Source organism: Cottoperca gobio, chromosome 15 (assembly GCF_900634415.1).
Source record: "Cottoperca gobio chromosome 15, fCotGob3.1, whole genome shotgun sequence".
NCBI lineage: Eukaryota > Metazoa > Chordata > Actinopteri > Perciformes > Bovichtidae > Cottoperca > Cottoperca gobio.
The window spans coordinates 7,088,518-7,101,301 of NC_041369.1; the positions used below are offsets into that span (position 1 = coordinate 7,088,518).

Sequence of the window (12,784 nt, forward strand, 5' to 3'; positions counted from 1 at the left end):
TGTGAAGGATTAAGTGAATTTAATCCACTTTGACACTCTGCATTAAGCAGCCGTTTAACTGTAGTACTGTATGGTCAATGTGACTAATACACACAGTACATTTAATAGTTCAGTTCAAAATATTTATCCTCAAAGTCAAAACCACACTTAATAACCCCTGTACATAAACATGTTTATTTTCTCTTTTTACAGCAAGTTAATATGCAGGTTCAAAATGTCTAATCAGACATTGGTACACAACATGAGGTGCCAAAATCAACTTCAGTGGGGGAGAACTGGAAATTAGAAAGAAAAAAAAAAGGCATTGCCACTTCTCATACAAGTAGGGTACATACTGTATTTACACAAAGGGGAAGAAAGCGTTTGAAACACTCCGCAGCACTGTGTGTGGTTATGAAAACATCTAGTTTTTAAGTGTACATAAACTTCACTTTGTACAGTATGTTTGCAGAAACAAAGCAATCGCCTCATTCCTTCTGACATTCACAAATTGTTCCGGGTTAGGCAACAGAAAGAACATAATGGGAAATGACTTACCAGAAGATGTAGAGCATTTTAAAGCTTTAAATAAAATACGAAATCAAAAATAAAGTGTCCATAAGCAGGCCATCAAAATGTACATTTTACATTGAGACAGAAGCTCACGAACAGAGAGGGGAAAACAAATAAATCTAGACGGCGCTGACTGAAGTGGAATTTGATGAGCAGATGGTTTGGTGAAAACTTCATGCAATTTCAGGCAAGATGCAACAGCGCCACCAGCCCCATCCCAAGCACCAACCAAAGGAAAGAATAAACTTTTGCTTTTAACTGAATGATTCATTAAAAAAAGAAAAGAAAAGAACCCTGTAGTAAATCTGTACAACGAAAATACATTTGGGATCTACATCTAAAGGTACATTATTAAGGTTATATACACTCCCACCCATCCATATATTATCTTTACAAGTAGACTTCATTCAAACCCAAACATTAAGAAAACCCAGAGTAAACGGGGAAATGGGATCACATCAAACATCCAATTAAAAATCAGTTCTAACTGTACCTCAACCGCTGATCAGTCCCTCTGTTCTCGTCTGCACAGTAAACTACAGCAGGACTAAAATCTCCCTCAACTGGATGGATTGCTACTGTAACGGAATTAAGAATAGTCAAAATGGGCGAATGATTCTCAAGTTTTTATATCATCTTTTTTTGCAATGGAAGTAAATCGGAACAAACGACTGTACTGTGTGTTAACGATATTTCGAGTGACTTCAAGAATACAAAATAGAAAATCGAGTCAGAACACGGGCATAAAACCCAACTCTCCGATATTCTGACCCAATAGAACAAAGGCTTGCAATACACTTAGGCCTCTTCACTGAAGAGAGCTACACTATTCCATCGATAAACATTTATGTTCTCTGGTCTCAGGTGGGACTGGGTTGGAAAAGAGATGCCATGTCAGCCTTGAACATTTGCCCCAACTTTTGTTTGAAAGCAACTGATAAAAACAGAACCTTGTGTTTGAGATTTCTTTCCCGCAGATTTGCTCTTGTTCTCAGTTGCGGCGTTGAAATTCATTCAGAAAAAAAAACAAAAAACACATTGTACAAAGTGATTCTCACAATCTCTTTGCAAGAACAAAAAAAAAGGGAATAAAGAATGACTTGTGCCCGCCGTCTTTCAGGATACATGTAGGCAAATCCATTTACATCCCTGTGTTGCTGCGTCAGTCAATTTTCACATTTGTGTAGATCTTCCTCACAAAGGCACTTGTTCCCATGTATCCAACGGCACCTGGGAAACAAACAAACGTGTTCTGTGAGTCTCTTCTTGCAGGTACACTCAAAGGATACAATGACTACTGGTGAAAGTATCCAATAACGGTTTGAGCATGAACAAGCACATCCTACGTGTCAGACATCCAACAAACCCTGAAGGAGCTGCTGCAGACTGTTAAAGGTTCTTAAAGGTGCAAGTACCAGCTTATTACTCTTCAAGCTGAAGAATGAATCTGGCTTGCAGCTGCTGAGGAAAACAAATGTGCAGGTTGCCCTAAAAAGACATCAGGTTTTAAGCAAGAAGTACTTGTATGTATACATTAGTTCCTAATTAACTTGTGGCATTCATTTGCGTTTAGGCCTGTTGCAGGAGTCATGTTCAGTCTGGTTGTTTAATTTAAGATTTAGAAACACCTTAATCTGAATGAATTTAATCAAGTTTAAATAGGTCACAGAAAAAGAAAAACATTCTGTTCATGTTATGCCAATTTACTAAGAGGTGCGAAGTAAAAATAAATGTTTTATGTAGATTTTATTTAAATTATTTTGCCAATCACCCTGAACTGTACACGGTTGTAAACAGAACACAGCTGCTTTGGGTATTTATGTAAAATCGCTGTCCAGGGAACATCCTGCATTGCACCCGACAGTGTAACACCACCTGCTGCGTAATATTCTCACATCCATCTCCATGACTGTCCCTTTGACCAACTTCCATCTAAATCCTGCGCTGCGCTGCGCTGCGCTGCGCTGCGCTGCGCTGCCGGACAGTTGTTAGCTTCCAACTTCAGGTCAAACCATCCCCTCTTTATCTCCCCCACAGTACGATGCTGCGCCAATGACACGTGGTTGTTCTGGGTCTCCTGTGACGACTAACACTGATACTTTTGTTACGTTTCCATCTGATTCTTTTGCCCATAAACTGAGCTAACCAGGGAGCATTCTGGGGGATCATTATGTAAACAAACAAGTGGCATTCATCAAGTTGAAACTAACCATTTACAAGAAGTTTGTGCAGTTAAGAGGTTTATCTGAGTCTGACCTGGAACACATGCATGAGCGAACGTCACAGAAGTAAGAGGTTTAAAAAGAAGAAGAAGAAGAATACTCAAAACGTCTTTGCTTTGTGGATACACAACAGACTTTGCAATTATGTGTTTTTGACTAAATGGAATTCTGTGAATATTATTTTAGTCTTGAAGCTCTTCCTCTCTGGACGGTCCTGCAGTACTAGAACTAGTCGTGGGACTCACCACACATGATTCCTAGAGAGGTGCTGAACACAGCCATGTAGCCAAAGTAGAAGGATGTCTGGAACAGCCCGTACATCCTGAAATACAACAGGAGAAAACATTTAAGAAATGCATTTTCTTTTTTCATTCTTTTGAATTTTAAAATGTTTTTCTCCCATTATGGGACTTATGGTTAATAAAGTCTAAAACTTACTTAGTTTTGAAGAAGTAGTAGTAAAAGGAGTACATGTAAACATAAACAGCAGTGGATGCAGCGGAGAGGAAGCTTGTCCATTGCCTAGAAAAGACCAAAGTAAGTTAGAGACTTAGCCAGGAGCAGAGGTCGCTTTTTCAGTCATCAATTCTATATCTAGATATCTATATCTATATCTATATCTATATCTATATATCTAGAAATCTATATATGTATAGATATCTATATCTAGATATAGATATCTATATATCTATATCTATATCTAGATATCTAGAAATCTATATATGTATAGATATCTATATCTAGATATAGATATAGATATCTCTATAGATATATAGATAGATATATAGAGGTAATATAGTAGCTACCTACTATACATTTGCGGTACAAGTCAAGACTGGTGCAAAAACCCGACCACACTCACCATCTGTAGTCCTCAGCGTTGAGCAGGAAGTACGTACACACGATGGTGACGCACACGGTCACGATGCACAGGATAACCAGGACAAGCATCATGAAGCCGTACACATAGTAGATTTTGTAGGCCCAAAAGGACGTGAAGATGAAGTACCTGAAGAACCGAGGACAGGAAACATGTCACCTGCTGCAAAGACCTCACAACATCCAGAAACCCGTCTGAGTAACAGCACGGACTTACATTTCAATAAAGATGGACCCGAATGGAAGGATTCCTCCAAGGCAGACGATGACAGCCGGCTCCATGAACCTGACACACAAGGTTAAAGGATTTATGATTTATTGTGTTATGAGAAGGAAAAGGGAGACAGATTGGAAAATCCAAGCAAAGTCTGACAGTGGCCTAAAGTCACATCTACCATTTCCTGTTGGCAGCTGCCCACACAGCTTGGCAGAAGGTTGTAAATGTTAATGCACTCAGTTTATTGCTTCGATATTTTTCATTGCCCAAAGAGTCTGTGTAGACAGCAAAGCCATTTTCTGGTGGTCTAACACTTAAACAACGGCCCTACAACACTTAGGATTCATTTCATGCACCAAGTACAACTTCTTCACTGCGTATTGATCAGTCATCACACTTCACCTCCAAAGATAAAAGCACTGCATGCCATGTTTGCCATGCCGGATGCTGCACAGCAGTGCCCAGATGATTACTTAATCAAAACACTGATTACTTACTATTTTGACAAAGATTGTCATTCAAAAGTTTACAATCAGCAGTTATATTGATGCTTTTCTTATTTTCTTTAATAATGGCTATTTAAACATTCAGACATCAAATGTATTATTTACATCTGAAATAGTTTTGGCTCCAAAAGAAGAAGAATTTAATGATTAAAACTTCAATTTAGTCGATGTCCCCAGTGTTGCATGACAGGGGAGAATACTTGAAACCATTTACTTCCCTAAATACCCTTCGATATTTTATTTGTTTTCCAGTCCTGAAAAGTGTTAAGTGGCTCTCGATCATTAGTGAAGCCCAACGGTGCAATTGGGCTTGAAATATTTTGGGAAGCAGTCTTTCTTCATGCCCTCTGCAGTCTACTCAGTGGTTAGAGTGAAGACGTTTAAACTGTGATTTGTCAGTTAATAGTATGTTCAGCAGATATTCCAATAACTCAAGACTAACCTTCTATTTCTATTGAGAAGTTTAAGTATACATTTGCTAAAGCAACATGTTGACACCGAACCTATTCAAGTCTGCACATAATAGTGATTCCTTGTGTTCTTATTGGATCTTTGTCTCTTTCTGCTTCTTCCATTGTCCGTCTGGTTGAACTGTTGTGCAGCGTTTTGCTCTCCATGCACCAAACAAACCCTTCATACAACGTAAGATCTATTTGTAAAAAGGATTTGCTCCAAAAATGAAAGCATGAAACACCACTCCAACATATCAAGTCGTCCTCTCAGCCACCCGACTCACATTCAGAATCCCAGTCAAGCTTTTGTTGCACCAATTTGCTTTTTTTCCTTTGCTTCAAATAATTGTGAATTGAAAATCAAATAAACAATTTTAAGATATTATATTTGGCTCTGGTTACTTGTGACAGGTTTAAATTAATTAATTAATTAATTATTAGCATAGAAAAGGCTACTTGATAATAACAATAATTATTTGTCCTGTTACTACTATACAGTATGTGCAGAATAAATGTGGAAGCCAAATTCCTGAACATTTACCGTACCTGGAGACTAAACTAAACCTGCCCGTGTCGGGCCACACTTACCATTTCTTCTCGGGGATTGGTCGCGGCACGGCGTTCACTCGGCAGGGGAAGTTTGGCTGGCCAGAGAGATTCCTCCCCAGAATTGTCCCCACGAGGTTAAGCGGCAGAATGACAAAGAAGCAGATACAGCAGACAGCGACCTGAAGGAAACGCACGAGTTTAATATCCAGGGTGTTTTCAGATACACCATCATTATCTCATTTGTCCTTTAACTGTGTCCCAAGAATCCAATTAGCTCAATGACATTCAATAAACTGTTGAAATAGTTTGAAAAGGCGCTCTTGATTCTTTTAATAATAGCATAACCTGATCTAGAGATACAAATGCCAAAATCTCGAGCGCTTATTAAATTAGAGGGATTCAAATAAAAATGCATCCAGGCTCGTAGGTTTTATCAGATGACCTTCAGATTTGACCAGAAAATCTCTAACTGCTCCACATTTTTCACACGTCTGTTGAAATAACGATGCAATAGCAAACTGGCTTCTTCGTGGTTTGGTGGTTTGGTTTCTTGACGGATCTTATGTTGCGCTGATAGTAACATAACTCTCGAGTGTGGTTTCGAGCCAACAAACAGCTGTTTGCAATTAAGTAACTAAGGAGTTTCTCTGGGAAGTGTTCAAGTTTTAGTTTTTTTACTGTGCAGTTTGGAAACTTTGGCACTAAATACAGAAGTAAACTCAACAGAATTGAGAAAGTGCCACGAGTGAGGGGAGCTAGTGTCGTGTGGAATGTGTTTCATAAGATGGGATCTGTTTTTAATGCTCTTCAGATGAGGCATTTTCTAGCCTGAACCATTAAAACGTATTTTCAACTACATACACCTTGTGACCTGCAGTTCAAACTACTTGACTGAATACTTTCTACACTATCGTCATTACTTCAGACGACTGATAAACTCTGTATCAAACCACTTCCACCGCAGTGCAGCCGCACAGACTGAAGCGGTTCACTCGGAGGATGTTTTTCATAAAAACTCTGGTTTTTAGGGAGGTGTTGCCGAGTCAAACCCACCATGGTGCCAAATGGGATGGCTCTGGAGGCGTGGTAGTAGATTGCGATGAAGTTGATGAAGAAAGCAGTCCCGCACACCATGGCTGGGATCAGGAAGGCCCCGATGAACATTTGCTTAATCCATCTTCTGCCTGTGTTATTCAGACAAATCAAAACAGCATCATGTGAGACATCTACAATAACTTTTAACAGGAAATGAAGCAAATAGTCCGTAAAGAGAAAAGTGAGAATGTGATGCAATGACATTTATTTTTATTACCTCCTTGTTTTGCGTATAAGCTTCCGCCAAAGTACCCATTGACAGGGGAGGTGGCAGCGTACACAAAAATGGCTGTGCTCAGCATGGATCCTCTCCTGCAGAGAAAGATGATGTATGAGAGGAACCCTGAGAAGTCCACTACTCCCTCCGTGTTTGAGATTTATTCCCCTCGACGCTAGCATTTCATATTCGGAGTGTTTCCATCCGATCACATATTTAAGCTACATTTTGTCTTTTCAATAAAACCTTTTCACTGCAGCTTGCTGCACTGAAGAGTTACATTTCTTAAAGAAAGTTGATTTAATAAAAAATTTAAATAACTAACAGCACCCTAACCTAGGTTTGTTTTCAAACTATTTTATTTGATAAAACATCAGAGCTCAAAATGAGGTTTTTTCCTGATGGATTACAGATTTGTTTTTATCTCCATGAATTGAATAGTGGTCTGAGGCAATATATTAATTGACAGGGAGATAAATTATTGGACTCGGAGCTCAATAAATTTAACTATCCAAAATGGATTTAGCCGCTAGCTACTCACTCTGTGTACAGATCCTCGACCATAGCGACGATGATGACGATGAGGGAGACGGAGAATATCTGACAGCCGGAGCCGATGAGCGAGGAGAAGATCAGTGGATGGCTTGACGGCCGAAACACATCACCGTGTACCTGCTTCCAGCCGTATTCATCTCCCAGGTCTCTGTCCTGATGGTGAGCAGTGACAAAATCAGAAGGAATTTCAAAAAAGGTTCTTGCAGAGCATAAAGTCTCACTGTCCGTCACTTGCACTCAGGTACAAAAATAAAGAGTCGGGAAAAAACTGAAAGAATTCAAAGACAAAACCCTCTATTCAGTAAAACTAAAGGAACGTAATGAGGACACAAATTAACATTTTAATATTACAATTCTACATTAAACAAATAACGAACTGCTAAGCTAATAAAAACGTACCATGTCATCCATTTCCTCCTCTTTGCTATATCTGGCGTAATCCTTTCTTAGTGTTCTCATCAGAATCATGGACACCAGACCCACCAAGAAAATGACCATCATGAAGGAGTTGAAGATGGAGAACCAGTGGATCTAAAAATATTTTAAAAACAATGAATAAAAAAAAGTTATTTTAAGGAGTAACAATGTTTTAAAGCTTTTTAAAACCAAAACACAATATATCCTATATCAAAAGGCTCAATAACACAAAACTACCAAGTGTTATGAAAACATTTTCAGTGAAAACTTGTTGTAGGCTTTACTCAGGATATTTCAATCACAGACATACTGCTTTGTAAAAGCCGTGCTCTCAGCTGTCTGAGCTTCACAGTACAAGTCAGGGCAGGAAACAAACTGCTGTCGTAGCTGGTAGATTCCAAAATTCAGAATCAGCTGAACTTCCTTTTCTAGAGAGCCCAGCTGGAGTCCTGCCACTATAGCAGGTTGAGTCAAAGAGTCAGCCAAACGTTACCAGACTGGTAGATTACACCGCACTTACGATGGAATGGGGCTCAACTCGAACCTTCTGAAAGGGCACACGCAAGTGTGCGGTTACAACAAGCCACTGGCGATCTTGGCTGGCATGATGAAGCAAAACGTATAATATTCGACTCACCCTGTGCTGAAAGAAGGATGGATCGAGGTACTTGTCGAATCTGTCTTCAAACTTCACATCCGACTTCTTCCACTTCACCTGCGATAGGAAAGTTTTACATTCATATGTTGACTAAACATTAACATGTGAACATGACCCGAGCCCCATGAGATAACAAGACACACCCTACGGACATGAAATGTAGTATTAGCATATAGAAAGGACCACCGAGTGGATCATTCAGTACTCACAGAGTAAGACATTGGGATTCTTGTGTTTGGCACAAGCCTGACTTTGCCTTCACTGGTCAGATTTACATCAACAATTCTGTTGCCATTGAAGCCGATCTCCAGCTTCTTGTACGTCCACAGATAATGATCTTCTCCGTTTTCATCTGCCTCACCAACAATGCCTATAAAAGAATTGACATGCATTGAATTAGAGATCTGGTCCTAACAGAAGTGGTCAAATGGACAGGCCAAATGAAGCCGGTCACTCGCTACACGGCTCATTAACATTTAACAGCATCATCTGTTATATTTAGGCTTGAGACTAAGTTTGTCCCTGCTGGCCACCATAAACAATCTCTGAGTAAATCAGTTTGATACAAAACAATCACTCTGAATCAACTCCCAACTGGCTGCCCGTTGAGTCTTTAAAAAAAAAAACAGTGTATGACAGCATATTTATCCTCCTGTTTCTCTACTGCATGGGTACTTGGGTATAGAAATTCAATGTCAATCCCTTGTGGCGACACATACTGTAGCAGATGTGAGGTCAGTATAAAAAAAAGTTCACTGAGAAAGTTTTCCAAAAAGCTCTAAATATACTTTTGGCTCTTTAGTGAGTCGGTATGGGACGATACAGGATTTTATCGCAGATAGCAATAAAAAAAACACTAATTGTGGTGAATTCCCATTATTGGGATAGTCGGGAACGTCCTCACATGAGAGACCTGAAAAAGGAGTCTTATCCATCATGGTAGAGAAGTGAAAAATAGAGCCTGATATTAAAAAAAAAAAAAAGGAGGAATTTTCATGTACATGAACAAACTCACACAATGTGGCTATTTTTATTTATGTACTTATATAGAGGGACCCTACGATTCATGATAACCTCATTTAAGATTTTCATTAAAAGAACAAGACCCGTCCCATCTGTGATGCAATACAAATATTTGTTTCTTAACTAAATGTAAGGTAAAGTGTTTCTAGTATGTTCAAGCAACATTTTAAGAGTTTTAAGCATATGTTGATGATTACTCAAGATAATATTGTGAATCACAATTATTTTGGCCAGGATAATCCTGCCTATTAGTAAGCATCGCATTGCTACTGATTGTAGCAATAAACAAGTATGGTTGTATACACTTCTGTGACAAATGCACATTATTCTGGATCACAAATTAATCTTGGCAGGCAAGGTTTTTGGTCTAGTTTAACAACCTTAAGCAGGTGAGCTGACTCTGAATTAATATACTGTAAATGGTGCTGCAAGTGTGCTGTGGTTAGAAAGTGATTAACTACAGACGCTGCTGCTTCAGGCTTTCTGCGAATAACTCAAACATCATTGTCACAGACATGATGAACACACTGGTTAAGTTACCACGCTGACAACCCGGACATGAGGTTAAAGTCTATATTTATTTATTGTGAGTAAGGCATGCATATGTAATTTACAACATGGAACATTGTCGAAGTAAATGTCCCACCCACTGCCAATGACATCAGCTTACACATTTATGTTTGAGCAGCTTTAGGAGTGGCACCACTGTGCAAACTGTAACCAGGTATGTAAGTAATTGCACTGATAGCACGTTAGAGTTAGAGCATTAAGAAGAGTCTGTATTGACAGGGGCTCATTATTATGCTTATTAGCACAGAACAACGGTGCATGTCCAAGTCACGGTTGGAGTTAAAAGCTGTTTTCCACACACCAATACTGTGAGCTGCAGGTTTGTATTAAGTCACAAAATGCAATGTTTGATTTGGTGTGTCAAGCTGGTTTCATATAAATACATTTTTAGCAGAGCTTTCCAGTTTATAAAAATATGTCAGGATTTCATAATTAGAGTTTTATCTGATGCATTTAAAATGTGGCTTAAAGCAGCACTTATCACAACTACAACTCTCTGCAATACAACAACAACAACAACAAAAACTACCTGTCAAGATGACAGTAACTGAAGACAGCAGCTAGTCAACCACAGCACTGCATTGTTCAACAGACTCTGGAGAAAAGACATGCTGAATTGTTGAGAGTCACCACACGCACTGAGTTGAGAGCCTTTCAGTTAGCCATTTCAGACACAATACAAGTGTATTGTTACACCACTAGCAGGTTGGCCGAGGATGAATGGGTGGACAGTCCCAATCATGAATAGGAACTGGTTTAACTGGTCCAATATCACGATAAACACACCGATATACTGGAAGCCAGTGTCACTACAAACTTTTGTAAAATGAGCCAATAAGCAAATAGTAACTCATAACAGAGACAGAATGGAAGAAACAGATAGACAAGAGTTAGAAGAATACTACAGTAACACTCCAAATCACATAATATCATGTATAACACATGTATTCAGTGTCTGGCAATTTCTTAGAGGTCTGTCAAGCCTAGAAGGCAGTTTAAAATAAAGAAAATAAATGTATCGCTTACCCCAAATGGGCAGGTCGTCTATATACATTTGGTACCAGTAGTGATTCTTTATGGCATAGACGAAGGCATCTCGTTTGGCTTTGTCCAGGTCAATTTCACAGTATGTTGTCTGCAGGACATCATCTACAGGGATCATAAATACCACATTATTTTTGTTAGAAAATGACAAGGTAGTCAGAATAGACCCACAGATGCAGATGACAAATTATTACCGCAATACTCTCATCAGTTATGTGCTCAACAGGTGAAAGTAGTTGCAACAGTATACTACCTTTGAACTTGATGTCGAGGCCGCTAAATTCAAGCTCCACTCCCTGCAGAGCCTCTCCGAGTGTTTCATGGTAATGACTGATGGTCTTCTTGGAGCCCGCGCAGAACGGCAAAGAGAAGTACTTGTATGTCTCCTGTCGGTTGTGGTAAGGCCCCACTGTGTTCATCCATAAAACTACCTCCTCCTTATCCATGTACTGCAAAGAAAAAACAAGACTCTTATAGGGAATGCTAAACTAGTTCTACTAGTCTTACTAGTTTCATAGTCTAGCTATTAGACATTTTACAAGAAATGTTCACCCCATATTACTAATAAAGTAAAACAGCTACATTTGATTAAGACACTGGTTAAAAGAGGACCCGTCTAAAGTAATGTTATCATCACATTTGCACGTAAACTATCTAGCTATTGCATTCAAATATATGCAAACATAAGACCATGCAACATACTACGCTGCGTAAGTAGGACACTATAAAAAGTGGTGTTTGATTATAGATAAGGAAGTTAACTTCAATGCTACATCAGTTTCCACTGACTTAACAACTTTCACACCTAAGACAGCTGCAGTGTGTGAAGAACACAATGTAATACACATTAATAATGTGTTAATCAGTTGTAATTATGGCGTCTGGGTCTAATAAAAGCGAAGAAATAACAAGAGGCCCTGGCGTTAAACGGTATAATTTAATGTTGGCTGATATAACAAACATCGCAGTCATCAATTCGGATAAACCCTGCTGGACGGGATTGCCTTGAGGCTAAAAGCTTTACACGTTAGTTATGCCCGTAGCTTTGATTTAGTTGAATAACTAACCAACGCTAGCTAGCCTAACTTGAGCGCAGTTTCCTCCGGTGCTCAAGGAAGCTTGTGAAGACCAGTGTAGAAGACGTGCTAACAAGCTAGCAAGCAAACGTTAGCTATAAGCACATAGGCCGATAAGTGGTGACAAGTTAGCTCACTAATTCAATGCCTATATGTTTAATAGTTCACCAAGTGTTGATAAATAACCCAACAGGCCAAGCCATGCACTCTGTCGTGTCTGTAATTCTGTTTTCAGCTAGCCGCCGCAGCTACAGTTAGCAGGTTACACAGAGCACAAACGTCCATTATTTTCAAGGCTCCCTCTTTTCAATCGGCCTCTCAAAACGCCGTCTTACCGTGTGTTCATGTTCATCTGCGTCGACAGGTAATAAAGAGCCCACTATAGCGAGAAAGGCTGCCGCTGCCACCTTCCACCTGGAAGACCCCATTATTTTCGGAGAAAGTATGCAGAAAGATAGGGGATGTTAGCTTTGTAGGGCTATCCCACCTTCTTCCTGGTTGTATGACAGAGGCAATTTTAGGGATGCTCTCGTACGCATATGGCGTAAGCGCTTCACGAGCGCACATCGCAAGCTCATTGGATTGGCTGACTTGAGTCACATGACTCCCATCCACCAGTCACAGCGGAAAGCGATGGATCAAGCGATGAATAAAGAAGCTCTGTCGGCGCATCGTCCGCAACCTTCAGCCACGTCATCCGACTGGCAAAACTGGAGCTTCACCTCACCTTTGATAGAGCTGGTGCACGAAAC

At 39.6% G+C, this 12,784-nt stretch overlaps 1 protein-coding gene across 1 annotated transcript; it reads right to left on the bottom strand.

Moving 5' to 3' along the window:
- Nucleotides 1-155: 155 nt before the first annotated feature.
- tm9sf3 (transmembrane 9 superfamily member 3) lies at nucleotides 156-12,603 on the bottom strand. Its single transcript, XM_029449411.1, has 15 exons — nucleotides 12,368-12,603; nucleotides 11,210-11,405; nucleotides 10,939-11,061; nucleotides 8,529-8,689; nucleotides 8,299-8,376; nucleotides 7,644-7,775; nucleotides 7,231-7,397; nucleotides 6,690-6,784; nucleotides 6,431-6,561; nucleotides 5,417-5,556; nucleotides 3,871-3,939; nucleotides 3,637-3,783; nucleotides 3,213-3,296; nucleotides 3,020-3,096; nucleotides 156-1,782 (listed from the first exon to the last, which is right to left on the bottom strand). The coding sequence occupies exons 1-15, from the start codon at nucleotides 12,458-12,460 to the stop codon at nucleotides 1,715-1,717; spliced, it is 1,761 nt and encodes a 586-aa protein (XP_029305271.1). The 5' UTR covers nucleotides 12,461-12,603; the 3' UTR covers nucleotides 156-1,714.
- Nucleotides 12,604-12,784: the final 181 nt, after the last annotated feature.